At 46.0% G+C, this 17337-nt stretch overlaps 1 protein-coding gene across 1 annotated transcript in view; it reads right to left on the bottom strand.

Annotated features, from left to right (window-relative positions):
• LOC144099307 (multidrug resistance protein mrp-7-like) overlaps positions 1–17337 on the bottom strand; it is a 45391-nt gene that overhangs the window by 1732 nt on the left and 26322 nt on the right. The window contains exons 12-21 of the mRNA XM_077632519.1: positions 13362–13546; positions 13039–13114; positions 11544–11754; positions 9348–9658; positions 7576–7908; positions 6361–6465; positions 5082–5258; positions 4426–4584; positions 3915–4081; positions 1500–1694 (exon numbers count right to left, since the gene is read on the bottom strand). Coding sequence (XP_077488645.1) covers positions 1500–1694; positions 3915–4081; positions 4426–4584; positions 5082–5258; positions 6361–6465; positions 7576–7908; positions 9348–9658; positions 11544–11754; positions 13039–13114; positions 13362–13546 — 1919 coding nt within the window. The remainder of the gene's footprint in view (positions 1–1499; positions 1695–3914; positions 4082–4425; positions 4585–5081; positions 5259–6360; positions 6466–7575; positions 7909–9347; positions 9659–11543; positions 11755–13038; positions 13115–13361; positions 13547–17337) is intronic.

Below are 17337 nucleotides of genomic sequence, written 5' to 3'. Positions count from 1 at the left end.
ACGTGGACGACATGGTAACAGAGATCTACAAATATTTCCAAACACACATGACCCTAGCGGCTTATGGTCCTACGTGGACCACACCAACTATTTCTGAACACCTGTAGGGCAATAATGGCTGATCATCCAACCTGGACTACACGAGCAGCGCTGTGTCATACTTAGTCCTGAATATGGATATACTTAGATATACTTACCATACATAATATACTTAGCCTTATGTTGACTACACGGTCAAAGAGCTGGCACACCCTTTTCAGATCGCGCATAGTCGTAACGCCTTATATACCTGCGGTTACAACCTTACCACGCACCTCACACGCCTAATTCATATCTCACAGTGCTTTAGCAACTTAGAGCCCTATGTTTACTACATAGTGATTTATCTGGTAAACATATTTCTAGAGCTACATGGCTGAAACTGCTTACAGTCCTACATAGATGACATGAGCGCAGGCATGGCTGATGTTTTACTACACACACACATAGTCCTTAAGAGTTTTAACGCTCCTTAGCCTCGTGGGAATATGAGAGACGCCATAGTAGAGGTCTCTAGAATTATTCTGAACACCTAGGGGCACCGAAACCACTGTGTTCACTTTTTAAAAAAAGCTGTAGTCTACCCGGTTGAATTTTCAGCCGTGTAGTGAGGCGCGTAATAATCACTGAATCTCTAAACCTTTAGTTCTTTATCAGTGCCTTGCTGCTTCTACTACGGGGGCTCAAAACCAAATCACGAGGTCTGAAAGCATCGGACCAAGTCTGCATATTTAGGTCGTACCCAGTTTTTCAGAATTATATTGTATTATACGGCCCCCACTCTGCAGAACAGCGTTCCACAAAAATCTTTGTAACAGTGGAGTTCATAAAATTACCCAGCGCCTTTCGAGTGCGGTGAACAAAGCTGTCAAACAAATATCCAAGTATTCACGCACAGAAATTCAGTGAACACGATGATGCCATTCAGAAAGAGATACCAGCCTTTCGTCACCGTTTTGTGTGATAGAAAATACAGGCTTGCTGAGAGCGAAATACAGCGATACCCCTAAGCCACGGTTACCGAGTATTGGTCAAAGGTGGCTAACGCCATGATGAGTACGCCTGTAAATTCCTGCAACGGCTGCTTTTGAAGGTATGAATGCTCAGCTCCTTGTCTCATGGTCATATAATGTCATTTCCAGCAACAAGCGTATATTATGATTATATCTGTCGTCATAAACACTGGTCTGCCTAATTGGAATGTGGGTTCGAAAACATAGCACGTAGAATTCAATACGAAACTAAGTTTATTCTCCTAGATGGATTCTTAAAACAACGAACTCAGTGACGTGAAAAGTTATGTCGGACTACCGTGAGAACTGTCAACGTGCGCTATCTAAATGCCGCGTTAAGTCTAAAATTGCAGTGCATGGAGTACATTCTTATCCACGTACTTGCAACACAATTCCACGTCACATAGATTTTTTCTCTATTTCATTCGCATCAGCTGTTTGGCTCACCTGTCGTAGTCGAGTATTGTGTATATGCGATGAGCTATCGTGATGACAGTGCAGTGCGCGAAGCTTTCTCTCAGGGTGGCCTGCACCTTTTGCTCCGTGTCCGCATCCATCTGAGATGTGGCCTCGTCCAAAACCAGGATCTTCGTTGCTCTCAGGAGAGCGCGAGCGAGCGCCACCAGTTGGAACTGGCCGGCACTGTGAGACGTCATTAAAATATTATTAAATAATAAATAGCTCTGGAAATCACCCGAAGGCCCGCTTTTCGATATCAGGCCGTGTCTTTCTTGGCCTTTTTATGGTAGTGTGGCCGGCATGTGCTGAATTTTGCTACCCAGAGACCAACTGCGAACTCAGACACTAGGGCTGGGGAGCTTTTATCATTGCGAGGAGCAAAAGGTTATGAGAGAACAAAAGGCCTGGTAAATTTCGCTCAAATCTCTTAGCCACTTATCACCCGTGAGTTTGCAGAGTGACTGCTAGGGATACTGCTGTTGTCAAAACAAGCTACCTGTCGCCTCCCACCTCGTTCTCTCAGCCCATCTTCTCCTAGTAGTTCGCGGCGCTACACATCGGGCATTGCAGTTTTGCCTTGGGTTACCCGACGCGAAATCGCGACGGCGTAGGCAATATAGCTATCACTGTAATAAATGCCATAGTATCACTTCCGTGGTTTATTGGCTTAAATACTTTCCTATAAAGTGGGCTTCATATGCACTTTGTTCGAGACATCTGCGTGGGCGTGAGGCCCCAGCGTTATCACGATGGTTAACTGGTAGAGGCCTGTTGGTAGAGGCGCATTTTACAAAATTATTGTGCAGGGGAGACCCCCTACGGGCCCGAAGGGTGCCCCAATGCACTAGGAGCGCTGGAACCACAGCTTCTTTTCCGTCGGAAGAGGTCTATAGTGCTAACACAATAAAAGCACAAGTCCGTCGTAGATAAAAATGTATTAACTCACATAACTGTCTGCCAGTTCATGGCCAGCATTCTTGGACCAAATTGCTGAATATTGGAATGGTCTATGGTACTGTTATGGAAACACTGATGCTAATGGCCCGCATTTTTTTTTATGCACAGAAAAATCTTTCCTTTAAAGCTTTTCTATCACTCATATCAAGGAGATAAAACTGCCCGATGTAAATATTGATGGTAATTGTTCACTATTCTGATATGTAGCAAAATCTTTCTTTTAAAGTGTTTCCAGCGATCGCATCGAACAGTTAAGACTGCCATATAAAACCAATGTTAAACGTTCTTGACAGAACAAAAACGTTAACAGCAAAAAAAGCCGAGGAATCTAGATCTGCGAATATATTTATTGTTATTGTGAACTGATTACAATATATAAAACAATTGCGTCCAAAAACTGATTTCGGTTGAAAAAATGCTTTTGTCCGGAACTCCTGCGTATGCCGCGCATTTTTCTCATTGTAAGCACCTTAGAACGTCTCAGCAGTTGTGTGCATGCCTACGCACACCTGCAATCTAATGCTGTTAATGGCGCCCTTGCGTAAGTCTATGATAGCGTGTCTTAAAAGCTGAACTGCGCAAGATACCTTATTTTCCACTTGTTTTTAACTGCGTAGTTTGTCGTTGCGAAGCCAGCTGCCCAAATTATGGAAGGCACCTCATAAGGAGACATGCTCTGCTTCCCGTAAGTGCTACTCTGAACAGTTCATGAATGTATACGAATTGATAAATTATTCATGGTTATTCAAACACTAATTTACCTTGCAAGATTACGAATCATTTCACGAAGTTTATTTCGTTGTGAAACAGAGCATACTTATTTAAGCTTAGTTCCAGGCTATGGTGCTTTATAATGTTATATTGATGCAGAAAAGAAATTTCTCGCACTTTGACTTCTGTAGACAGCCTGAAGGATTTCACTACCATTAAGATTATGGTGAAAAGATCTAATCCTTCCTACGAAAATGTTGCGCATGTTGCGAAGAATACGCAGTAGCATTACATTAACACTCTGGCTGAATTGTTCAAAACAAAAATATTGAGTGGCCTTTGAGTTAAGATTGTGCTGTCTAGAAAAAATGAAGCAAGAGTACGCTAAGGACGCGGATTCTTCAGGAACCTAACCAACGCTATGTGTTGCTCATCGTTTGAATAGCTCCCAGTGGTAATCACTTTCGCAAACGGAACTGCCCGTAACCTTCTGGTAAAAATTCGTGCATTAAAGATGGCAGAAAAGTGCGCAGATTTTACTTGACACCTGACATGTTCGTGGCTGTATCGTCGCACTTTAGGGGCAATGGGCAAATAGGTCCAAGCAGTGTACTGAGGTTAAATTTTTTTAATAATTGTAGGGCAGCAAAAATATTCTTAACGAAATAATCACGTTCGCCTCTGACGACGTGCCTCGAAACTCATTCTATCGTGTCATTACAGTAAGGCACAAACCTCAGGTTTCCTCCTTTCTCAGATATGGCAAATGACAAAGCTTTCGAAATGCTTTCGAAGAAGTCGCTCATGCGGACGCTGCGAAGAACTTCCCACAGCTCCTCGTCTGAGAAACAGCCTTGTGGATCCAAATTTTCCCGGAGTGTGCCAGTGAACATAGAGGGGTCCTAGGCACAGTTAAGAAAAATTGCACGCCAGTTTACTTTCAAAATAAGAGTTGGAAGAATAAACTTCGCATAAAGATTCCAGTTTACTGCCGCAGCCTTTACAGCCGCCCAATGTGCGCTCAAACAATGTTTGGACGCGCAATGTTTGAGCGCACTATGGTCTCTGAGTGATGCAGCTGTAGAGTGCAAGTGTGCTCACAGCATGCCGTCTGAACGGTTTTGTTCATAAATATTTCTTTCCTTTTTACCGGGTACGAGCAGAACTTCACTTTTTACATGTCAGCGTCTGTACTGTATTTCCTGAAAAAAAAAGTTTTTTCCAAGCCTCATCGCTTAGCTCATACCTGAGGTATAACGCTGATAGAAGAACGCAGACGATTCAGAGGAACAGTACATATGTCGACTCCGTCAATTGTGATGGACCCAGAGGTTCGCTCTATCATGCCGAGCAGGGCTAGCACCAGTGAAGATTTTCCTGCACCAGTCCTTCCCACGACAGCTAACTGAAAAGTTGAAAAAAAAATCAGACACACTAATTAGCATGCACATAGACGCAACCCTTCAGCACTTGCAAGCTTGCGTGTCAGTTCTACAAACTGTACATCATGTTTTGGAAGTTTATCATTATGTCTCTGCCTGTGGCAATGAAACATTTCTCTGCAGCGTTCATTACCAATGATATGGCTGCAGCTAGTGCAGTCAGTGATTCACCCGGTGTGCTGTTCATGCAGTTATTAGATACGATTGTCTCCCGCACTGAAGCGGGAAATGAATTTGTTGCTCCTCCACGTCTCACTTCTTCGTGCATATCTGCAGCGGTTTTATGCTGCTATACTTGCATTTATATATTAAAAGCTGACAGAAATATTATTTAGGTTAAATGAAATCTCCATCTAAAACAATCTATTTTCTCCTAGAAGCGCTTGCAAACTCGCCAAATTAAGGTGTTTCATTGTAGGCAAGTTCACCACTACGATGCTACAGTCACGCTCACGTGTACCTTTTGTCCTGCATGTGCTTCAAAGGATACGTCTTTCAGTGTGTCTTCAGCAATTCCAGGTCGATACGACGCGGAGAAGTGCTCAAACCTCACAACACCTCTGCATGGCCACAAATCGTCATAAGGCTGAAGGAAGAGGCGAGCACTGAAGGGGTCCTTGCGCAGCGTCGAGACTGCCTGCATGCAAATGTGACACACGTATATAGAGAGACATTTTCCTCCTTCTGGCATGGCTGGCTGACTGCTTTAAATAGAAGCACCAACAGAAGTCCTTTTCGCAGCAAACAAATGGCGTCCCTCGTAACGCAGCTGTGCTTATCACGTATCAGGATAACATTACTGTGATCTCAAGCCAACAGCACGCAAGAGAAATTTATGCGACCACTTGCAAAATTTACCCAGGCAGGTAGCAGGCAGGTAGCAGGTATTCATTGATGTACACTTGACAAACTATTATCAAACACTCCACCTTAACCCATGGCGCACACCACACAGCTTTCTGGGTTGGAAGAAAGTCGAAGGGCTTACCGGCGACCATTGTCCCACCACGGCATTAGTGAAATGTTAAAACAGCCCGCTTGCGGATAACGCTTACCATCATGTCGTATGTTCCGAGTGCAACCACGCCCATCACAGACACTTTGCAGAACAATATGCTCAAGTATCGCTAGAAACACACACAAACTCACAATTCGGATATTCTACATAGAACACGTCCCTTAAATCACAGCAAAGGTAACACTGTCACCTCCGCAAGCAAATATCATAACGGGATCTAGAGAAACAAGGCATGCTTCCGAAAAGTGGCACAAATAAGTCATTGCGGTCATGCCCAAAAAGGTGATAAAGAAGTAGTCAACCCTCCCACGGTGACATGGGGCACATACCAAACGGCCTACTGAACATATTGAGTACGTAGAGCATGTAAGAGAGTAAACATAAGAGACCGAACGCTGCGCACTCTTCCGAAGCCCCTTCTTTGCATTATACGAGAGTGCAAGGTGTCCCTGAAGGCAGCATTTTCATGGTGCATTCATAAACGAAGAAGATGTGTAGCGTCTTTTTCTAATTTGTTATCACTGCCTCCTGCGTATCACAGCGGCAACAGCATCAGGGAATGCAAAAGAACCTGCCTGGGAGTGAGGCAACGAAGGCACAGAATCTTCTTTGCACATATTGAGTGTGATCTATGTAACTTTCCGGCAAAGCACATCAACACTACGGGGGCTACCTTGTGCCTTTATGCCCAAAGAATTCAGAACAGTGCACACTTTCTTGCCTGTTCCAAGGGCAGTTCTGTGTATTCCAGAACACGATGGAAAGCCGCGTCTCCCTGTGCGGTCCAAAAGGAGCTTAAGTAGACCCCAGCCATGGCGAACAGCACCTGCACAGAGAGCGGCAGATTAAGCCTCAGCCTCTGGTACCCTGAAACCCTTCGCATTAGTAACCTACTTTACAACAATTAGAATTTCCTCATTTTCATGCGTTGAGTTAATTCTTTAGTCCCTTATTCGGTAGCAAACCGTCGACAGGCTGTTCTTGCTAGCCGACTGCTATGAAATCACAGGTGATTGACATCAATGGTAGAAGAACAGAATGCGAATCAAGAAAAAATTGTGCAACCCCAGAACAACGACAGATACTCGTTAATGAAATTGAAAGTTTCGATGAGACCCATAACTAGCGCGCTGCTGATAGCACTCCTCAATTCAAGCATTGAAAAATGCACAAATAACGAAACCAGCATTGTTACAAGTACCTCAAGCTACGCTATATAACATGTGAACGTAAACGTGCCAACATCAGCAGGAACTAAACAACGCATGCGCGTTGAGGCACAGAACAGAGTTTTCGTATAAATTTTTCATTTTAAGTAAACTTCTTACCACGCTAAGCAGTAATATGTGTGTGCGTGTGTGTGTTACCTGCTCGTGTGAGCAGTGCAGTATAGGAAAACATGCAAACGCTTTTTTTTTCCTTTTGGAACCATGTATCTCCTACCACAGCCATGAAGAATGAAGACCGCAGCATACAGCACGATCAGTGCATGCAAGAAAAACTTATATTTCTTGTATACTTGTGAATGGGTGTAGCGACGACAGCCAGGCTAATGTGGACTCAAATAGCGCGCTTTCTAAATGGTGGTTAACGTTTGTGTATGTGCCAAATATGGCACTAAGAGTGCGCTTCCTTTCTGACAGTAATGATTCATTTATAGCAGCGTAGAACATTTGTGCCCCTACCTAACAAAATTGCATATGCCTGACAAACTTCGCTGGAGGCAATCTTTGTACCGGCTTCTTTCGACACGAGCAGCGGTTTTAAATTTATTCTATTTGATCGTATTATTTCGCTGTAACATTGTTCACATGGCACGCTGGCACATATGCCTTGCCCTGTGCTCGTGCTGGCTTCGTACGACAATTACCAACAATTTCTGCCTACACTCCACACTCTAAGCTGCCAGTCACCAATAAAAATGTTCCTAACCTACCGTGATAGACGACAGCAGGGAGACTCCACTAGCAGCTGCGGCCTCGGGATCGTTGTGCGCCGGCCCGACAACGATGACCACCGTTAACAGAACAACCAGCAGACCACCGAAAGTGATGAGGAAGCGGCTGAATGCGAAGCAGTACGTGAACATGTTGAACGCCTGTAAGTAGTCGCTGTACAGGCGTCGGAACCGGGTGCAAAAGCGGTCCATGACCCCATAGCAGCGTATCAAGCACACAGAGTCCAGGGTCTCGGTCAGATTCTGCAGCACCCTAGACAACCTCGTACTCTCGTACAGGCGCCCCCGCATTGTCGCAGGCAAAACGTACCACTGCGAGAGCATGGCGGATGAAATACTGAAGGTCAATGTTCAAAAACAATGATTAGCGGATTGTTTCGGGTACTGAGGTGCAGCAGGATTTTAAGAAGCCTGGCTAGTTGGCACAGCTGCAAGCTTACTAAGACAGACATTTCCCACTGAAACGCATGCGTATGACACGCGCTCGTCAAGCACGCACGAAAAGAATGTGCTTCAATCGCTAAATCAACGTAGAACGACAGAAGCCACTAGTTACATGCCTCCCTAACAAGTGCTGGAGCGGATGTTTTTCAAGTACGAAACTTGTTTGATGACTGTAATGAAGGGCACTCACTTTATTATTTCCGCTCTTTCTCACTTTTTTCATTTTTCTAACGTCCTTTTTTGCGCTTGTGTCTTAGCGTGCGCATGCAAAACAGCGTGATCGCCACTCCCAGTGTCGTTAAAAGTGGTCCAGCATTTGACTTCTCCTCTACAACCCACCCCTCTGCCGCTAACATATGCCCTCTGCCATTGTCTGTATCCCTGCAGACGTCCTCTTCCTTAGCCCTATGTGGGTGTTCAATACGCTCATCAGCGCCTTGAACTGGCTTTTCGCTTCCGCATACCATCGATCCGTTTCATGCTCCTTTACCAGCGTTTCGCACTATCACTGCGTTGAACATATTTGCCTCTGCGTAGGTTACCGCGCATTGTCCCCCCTAACGCGTGTTTTCAGTTTTCAAGTATTCACATATTTGTGCAGTAAAGATAAATTTCGCTCAAAACACCCGTGGAACTTCTGCATTTCTTATTCAGTCACAGCACAGTCAGTAAATGTGTGGCGTACGGCATGTATCTTTTGCCGCTTCTTGCAAGTTCATAGTGCAGACGTGACCATGTGCATAGGGCTGGCATGCGTCTCTGTGCAGTTCTCAGATATTAGCATTCTGGATAATCGATCGGGAAAGGCAAGTGACAGCTGCATAGCGAAAGCTTAGTCTGTCTTTCTTTGAGCACTATGAAGTCAAGAACAGCAGCAAGCCGACAGCTAGTTTTCTTCCGCTGTGCACAATCATTCGATGCTGAATGTATTTTCTTTTGCACTAACCAAAACGATATATATGCCCCCGTCATAAACACATGTCTCGTAGTATTTTTGCCCGAATTCAACTTCCTTGATGCAACCAGCGTTCAAATGGATGCCTCCTGCGGTTTCCTTCGTTTCCGACTGTGTTCTCCCTAGCATACAACTCGCTGATGTGAGTACTCACCAAGCATTTAATGAAAACTCTCCCGAAAGACGTCAACGCGTGACTCGCAGCATTAAACTTAAATCAATGGCTTTGCACACCTCCGCACTCCCAAACGTGATCTAATGGTAATTATCCCTTTTGCTTCATCTAAAATTAATATTCATTCATACCGCTGGAAGGGCTAGCGAGGTAACAACTGCTAACCACAAGACTCACCATTATGAAAACCAGGATGATCTCTGTGCCGCAGGCGAGTCCGAACACCAAGGGTGCCTGCACCCCTATCACAGCGAGGCGTGCCCCAATGAACAAGAGATTCTGAAAAAGCTGCTTGTAGTGAACGAAGACGCGGCTGTCGTTAACTTCCAGGTCCACGGAGAAACGATTGAAGATCCTGCCCCGCGGCGACGCATCGAAGAAGGAGAGTGGACTGCCGGCGATCTTTTCCAGCATGCTAGCGTGAAGCTTCAGGGAACGGTGCCGGTTTGACCGGGCAAGCATGACGCCTCCGACAAGCCGGAAAAGAACTGCGCATTTGCAAAACGGCAGTCAACGAACGGAACAATCTAAATCAACTGAACAATTTAAAGAATAGATTTCAAAGCAACCAACAGCTTACACATAGCGTCTATACTAAGACTATCTATCCGCACTTGATATCCTTTGTTATACAAGCGATGTGATGCCACCATCTGACTACGCCTACAGCTCGACAAAGGCATCTCCCATATCCCTCGAATTATCCCTGTCCTCTGCCAGCTGCGGCCACCTTATACCCGCAAACTTCTTAATGCCATCCGCCAACCTAATTTTCTGCCGCCCCCTGCTACACTTTCCTATCCTTGGAATCTAGCCTGTTGCCCTTAAGAACCATTTGTTATCCTGACTTCGCATTACATGTCCTGGCCAAGCCCATTTCTTCTGCTTGATTTCGACAAGGATGCCATTAAGCCGTGTTTGATCCCTGGCTCACTCTGCCCGCTTCCTATCTCTTAACATTAGACCTATCATTTTTCTTCAATGATTGGGGCATCCAAGAATTCTTAGCTGCAGCACCACAGGGAGACGAGAACTACGAATTCCTGTTTTGCGTACCGTAGGAAATCAATGTGTCAAAATCCTGGCACTTCTCTTCCGCCCCATGCTGTTTCAATAGGAAGTGCGCGCCGCCGATGCTTGCTGGTCAGCTGATGACCTTCTTCTACCTTTCTCTCCTCGCCTCTATTGTTTTATGCCAAAGCGTAAGTGCCCCATGTCCACACACCCACTGGCGGTGTCATACTTTGCCTCTTGCAAAGTGGCAAGTGACACCTGACAAGAACACGGATGAGCCGCTTGCGACCTGCCACAATTAGCAGATGGCGAAGTGAAGAGGGGAAAATCCTTGCCACCTCTTTTAGAGGATAGGAAGGAGAAACCCCAAAATAGCTGCCATGGGAAAAACCCTGTCACCTGTCAAAGTAGTGCATAAAAGAGGCAACTGCGGCCTGTCGCCTGTCACGGTTGGCAGGTTGCAAATTTTTGACATGGAAATCCGTCTCTACTTGCATTTCTATTTCACCCTTATTGCATTTCCTATTTCACTGTTCTGTTGTATGTGTTTAATTGTTGTATTCCCAATGGTGCAGAAGAGCTTCAACTTGCACGGTTATTTTTGTTTACTTTTGCCTGTTTTATTAAACTGCTTAGTTTGTATTTCCACCCTGCTAAAATCTCAACTCCGGGATTGCAGTATCAATAAATAAATAAATAAATGGTATGTGCGGTCGCGCATGGCGGATGACAGTAAGGTTTTTAAGCTATCGCATTGCTACTCCTCATGGTAATTAGGTTCCCTCCTAGTTTTTTTTTTCTATATTCTCGGCGTGTCCTCTTTCATTTAGCTTCCCTGTCAGCCTTTTCCTATCAACAGGCCTTTTAACTTTGCCTTTAGATAGCATCGTTTTTGCAGCATACAAATGTTTAAACTTACAGGCTCGGAAAAATAATTTTTTTATGGAGTGATGAACTGAAAGCAACTTGATAATTTCGCCTCTCTTATTCTAGTTTCTCGTTATTTGCGACACTACCGACACGGATGGCCTATCGACAAGTGCTTGTGTTCTACTTTTGAGCATATTCTCTAATGACATTCATGACGTCAACCGACTGATGGAGACAAAATTCAAAAGAAGCAAGCAATCCCAGCAAATCCTTGCAGGCGTCGCTAAATTCCAGTGAAGTGCGCAGTTATACACTTAGTTACGTTTCCTTATCGCCATCATCGTCAGCTCTTGATTTTCGCGCGCTCTCAAAATCTGCGGCAAGACATCGCGGCAGCATGCTTCCCAAAATACAACTAGCTTCAGAGCCCATTACCGGACACATTCAGACATTAAGCATTGGTTACGCTTTCTAATGTAACCTACTCACCATCTCCGGTGCAAAACACAGCCAGCCATTGAACAATTTCTTGTCCGGAACGGCTTTTTTCTATGCTGCTGCTCACACGCAGCAGAGCCCACGCTTTGATGGAAAGCAGCTGACCGACGACAAACACAGCGCTGGCTGCGAAGCATAACAATGCGAGCGGTGCCGAGACACCCGAGTATCTGAAGTATTCGACAACGATCTCCAAAAATCCCTGCAAAAAGGATGAAAGAGCCAGGTGAATATGTGCTGTAAGTCCTACAGAGCCTGTTCGGTTGCCTCCGCATTTGCGGCAAGCGTGATGACTTCCTACAATTATCGATGTTATTCATTTGACCATCGGAAAGGCGAAAGCTTGAGTTTCGTTTTGTCACTCAAGGACTACGACCCCCTCCCCCCTCATTCTCAAACAGACGTTTGCTGCACTTACGGCCACCGCAGAGGGCGGCTCTCGCCGTCTACAGAAGAATACTCTCATAGTGCGGACGATCAAAAGCCTTCAAGGCTGATTTAAGAGAGCCAAGTGTCTACGCACTTGTGGAAAGCGCAAGAAGACATCGCGGTTTCTCTGCCACCCACGGAAGCACGCCATGTCGCTGTGAGCGCCAGGTCATCCTGACGTCATATGGGATGACCCATCCTATGCTTCCTCTCAGGCTGCCCTTCTGCATTTCCTTTCCGCGTGGCCAGCTATCTGTTTCATTCACACAACACTGACCTCGACACAGCAATATCAGAGGGAACAGTATGTGTAATTAAGCCATTCCTTACTTAATTTTCTGCCCCTGCACTCCCCAGCTTAATGTTAAGAAGGCTGCATTTGATGGCAAGCGCAAATGTACTTTGTACCTACACGACACCTTCTCTACCACATCCTCAACCACTTTGGATATTCCTCTAAAACTATACGCACTGGCCATCCCGGCAGCACAAACGTCATCAGGAGCTGTAATCCATAACGCAGCGGCTGACAGACCGATAGGTCAATCTGACGCCATGCTACCGATAGTAAACATTATGTATGAGCTGAGCGTCACAGCAACAGCAGTGTGTTTAACCTTGCCCGAGGCTGCAAACTTGGGGTTCTCTTTCAATTGTAATAAAAGCTTTCTGTAATCAGCAGCACAATTTCTCTTCTCCACAGCAAGTTATACATGTATTAACGAGATCAAAAGTAACTGAGTTCCCCTCCAAGTTCCGAACATGCCGCACTGCATACGGAGGTCACCTCACGATGCACCTCTGGTGTAGAGACCGATGCTTCCGGTCACCGTAACGCAGCTTATGCGCCTTGCAATACCTTGCAATAAACACAACCATAACTGAGTGGGAGAGTGGTACATGTGAAAGAACGTTACCCACTTAAGAGCTTCCTCAGCACGAACGTATCGTCTTAAATTTAGCTCTCCGTAGGCATTTTCGCGAGTTGAAGTGCCCAGGCAAAAACCAATAATTCCATCCTTCGATCAAAGTAGGCTGAGCTTTCAAACTTTCTGACCTTTTTAAGCGTCATTCCTTCTTCCTTGACCACGCGAAGTGATTCTTCCTCTTCTATCAAGAGCTGTTCGCCACATCTGAAAAACACACTAAAAAGTTAGCGACACTCTGATGTCAAAAATAACGGCCGCGAAAGCATTGAGCGCGACCTCTATCCAAAGAACTGTTGTTGGAAGGTTACTGAAAAGAACTCCACCCGCCATCGCTACTGAAGCTTGCGTGCTGATCTTGAACCACGTACACATTGCATGCGTTAGAAATTTCAGAAGACTTCAGCATCTGCCTGGTTTCCTCACGATGCGTGCTGTTCTTGAACTGCCTCACCTGAAGCTGTTGAGTCTTTTAGGCGAACGAGAAGTGCTTTTTTCCTCGAACAACATCACCGGTGCTCCAGGGTGTTCTTTCATTTCGCTCAGATCACGAAATGAGAGTGTCGTCTTCTCGTGCATCAGCACCCACTGGTAGACACAGAGAGGTAGCCGAGTGTTGTTTGTAACCAGCATCCGAGTCTGCAAAGCCGAACATGCAGATCAGCAACCCTTAAGAAAAAGAGGTCTTCGTGGAAGCTATAGACAGAGTGAAGAAAATGTTATTTTCCCTGGCAGCTGGTTTTAAATTTAACACAATACCCGCGTGAATGTTAGCCACGAACCGTTTTATTCTTAGCGAAAATAACCGGCCGGTACGTGCTACACATATCCTCTAAACGCAGTTGTGCGATGCCGGCACTTGCTCAAATGTAGATTGTAGCCTGATTGTGAATTGTCAATTGAGTTGTAAGAGAAAGACCTCGTCCGCAGCTGTAATGTACCGTATGTTAAGCTAAGCGCCGCAATGCACTATTTAAGTGCAGTTATTGCATAGTTTCGTTTTCTTGCAGTACAAGCTGGATACTTCAAATTTCAAAAGGAAAGTTGTCGCTTCGACGTCAGACACATAGCTACGCATGTCGGCATTGGTTTCACTCACCGTCAGTACAGCCAGCCTAAACGAAACAAAAGTAGATTCAGTCGCCCCAAAAAAAGACAGTAGCGCCCCTACACTTTGTTGCGACGAGGTTTCACTGTTTTCTGCTACCGTACAACGCTTTGCGGTATCTCCCTTCGTGTCCGTGTTCGTCTTTGCGCAGTGAATGTAAGCATGAAATACCAACTCGCCCAGCAACTGATTTTCAGCTGAGTTCTCGACGGTAAAGTCGACCGCATAGTTAAAAAAATGGCAGTGGCTTAGCTCGGCTATGCCAGGATATATGTAGCGAAAGCAAGTGTGAAACTCCCCGGTTGGCCTTGTTCACATATTCCACAACGTATAAAGCACAGGCATAAACGTCCAGTATGACCTGTAGGTGCATGTTTGATTTCAGCACCGAGGCTATCCAAGGATTGAAGGGGTCGCGTCACTCTTACGCCTATTCTCTAGGCTAACGGCACGTCGTTCTTCGGTTTCTTGAGCCCGCCGCTGAAGTCTCTTGGTCGCATTCCATCGTTCATCACCGGCCGTCTTCAGTGAAGCAGGACTCACGTATCTCCTCCGGCTGCTGTCACTGCTGCTAGCGGTCGAGACACCGGACGTTAAACGTGCCTGTCTCGTGGCGGCATACTGACGGCGGCGTTTAGCCAGTCGTTCGGCGCGCTGTTCGTCTGTTTCCTGGGCGATTCGTTTCCTCTTCATCTCGTTCTGCTGTCGATTCCAGGCCTCCTCCAGCTTACCAGAATTGTCGCCGTCCATACTGTCGCCTCCGCTGTGGTTGCGGCGCACGCCAGCTCTCCTTTTCAATCCTGTGACATCTTATCACGCATGCGACGCAGCTGTCGAAGCGAGCGGAGGCGAGCGCAATGACGAGGAACGCGGTGTCACGTCCTACCAAACGGCGGCGGCGGCGAGCGGTGCGTGTGACGTCATGCCAGATGGCGCGAGAGCGCGCGAAGCACAGTAACTTTCCGCGACGAGGCGCGCGTTGTGGCGTCACGTGCCTCGATGGAGTACCGCCACGGCGAAATCGCGAGTTTGCGGCCAATAAAGCTTTCGCTTTAAAAATTAGTTGTAGTTTAACGACTGTTGAATCTGGATAGAGCGCGAAAGCTGTGGTCTATCGGGTAACCATACGCGGCTTGGCGCCTGTAACGTTGAGTGCATTCCGGACAACTTCGCTATTCGCTTAATTGAAACATCTGTAATTTACTCGCTCATAACTAAATTATTCATGAACGCATCAGTACCTAACTCGAAGGTACGTTCCTAAGGCATCTGTTGACGGACGCACAGATGAACGGAAGGAAGGTAGGAGCGTCCCTATTGTAATGAGGTGATGGCAGTTGCTACCATGCTCAGCTTTTTTTCCTTTATTTTTTACAATGGTGTAAACTTTTAAAAATCGCCAATCTTCCAACCGCTTTTTGCTTATTTCTACCACAGATTTATTTACATGACTATTAATATCTCTAAACCCTAGGGCCTCAGGAAGAGTGACTGTGCCCGCATCGACATCGGGATGGATAGCATCAGATTTTACTACGAGGTGTTCTATTGTTTCTACAGATTTACCACACACAGCACATGTGTCATCTTCTTCGTTAAATTTCTTTTTGTAGCTGCGCGTTCTAAGACATCCTGACCTAGCTTCAATGAGTATGGCACTGCCTCTTGAGTTATCATAAAACGCTTCCTTCCTGATCTGCCTTTTCCAGTATAGATATAGTTCTACACTATGCTTCTTTTTCATTGAATCTATCCAATTTTTGCCTTCCGCGTTTTTAATCTGTCGTTCAATGCTCTTTCTTTCTGCGTCCTTGTGTCTGGCATACTTACTGATTAGCTTCCTAGTTCTTTTCCGCCTGTGTGTCAACGCTCTTTCTGTAAAAATATTTAAATACATTAGCTATCCACCTGTATCGTCCAATTTCCTCAGGTGTTGTTCATATAGTATTTTACTCTGAGCTACCCGTGCTTCGAACGACGCCCAGCCCATATCCCCCTGTACTGCCTCGTTTGTGGATTTCCCGTGGGCACCAAGTGCTAATCTTCCAACAGCTCTTTAATTTACTTCTACTCTACTGAACTTCTGCCCTTAACCACAGAACCGCACTCCCGAAAGTAAGCACCGGCACCAGTAAGCCCCAGCACCGCAGTCTAGGGTGCCTGGATGCCCGCACTGGCCCATCGAGGCACCCTACCGCAGTCACTATACGCTCGCCATCTGCTGGACCATCGCAGTACATTGCGTGCTGTAGTTTCAGTGGGTGCCGCATGATGGCGTTATGACTGCACGCCATGTAGGGTGCCTCGATGCCAGCGCCGCTTTTCAGGGTGGGGACACCCTTTGTAGCACTCCGCGCCGCCTCTGCGCCATGTTGGTTCTTTCCCGCCGGCCGTCGAGCTGAACGGAAGCGCGTCGCGTTCTATTTGCTGTCTTTGTGGTGTTGCGGTGCGAGAGCTCGTGTTTTATGTGGTCTCTTGGGATGTGCGCGCTTGTTAACGAAACATGACGGGCTGTTGTGTCCCTCTGTGCACTGGATCGAGCGCAAAAGGGCAGCGGGTATTTCGTTTCCCCCGCGATGCTGAACGAAGAAAGAAATGGGCAGCGCAAGTAAAACGTGACGGCTGGGAACCGACGGATACAGCTAAGATATGTGAGGTAAGGCTCATGATTTTGTGATTATGAATAATGTCATTTTCTATTGCTTTTCATCATCTCAATACAGCAGCATGCATATGTTGGCGTGCCTTTTGTAGTGATCACGCTGCAGTATGGTGCGATCGCCGTGTTTGACTCGTTGCAACGGCGTAGGTTTATTCTAGACGTGTGAACTGCGCATTTTTTTTCTATCTAGAAGTATTGGGGCGCTTATAAACTCGGTTCGTATCCAAGTTCGTGCATTGATCTTGATAGGCATAAGGGGTTTATTTATTCGTCGACTGGGGTGTGTGTGAAGAAAGTGCCTTACGATTCTGCTTGCCACCTCATCTTTCAATGACATGCTGTGCTTCTTTTTTTCATTCTTACAGCTCCACTTTGGGCAGGATCAATATGAATTAAATCGTCTGGATGGACGACGGCTGCTCGAATGGAACGCCTTGCCTACTCTCTTCGATTTTAGGCGTACGTAAACATGAATTTGTTGTTTTTTATCTTTTGCTATTGTGAAAAATCTTCTAAAGTTTGCAGTCGCGCGAATTTTTCGTGTTTGTTTTCCGCAGACTGCACTCGTTTAAGCTTTGCTCAAGGAGTGTGCATATGTTGCGTTGCATGTATTGCTCATTATGTAGAAGATCGGCGGAACTTACACGCGTGTTTGTAATA

This window comes from Amblyomma americanum, chromosome 7, assembly GCF_052857255.1.
Source record: "Amblyomma americanum isolate KBUSLIRL-KWMA chromosome 7, ASM5285725v1, whole genome shotgun sequence".
Taxonomy (NCBI): domain Eukaryota; kingdom Metazoa; phylum Arthropoda; class Arachnida; order Ixodida; family Ixodidae; genus Amblyomma; species Amblyomma americanum.
Note: the sequence above shows the minus strand (reverse complement) of the source record. Positions and strands in the feature narration are given on the sequence as shown.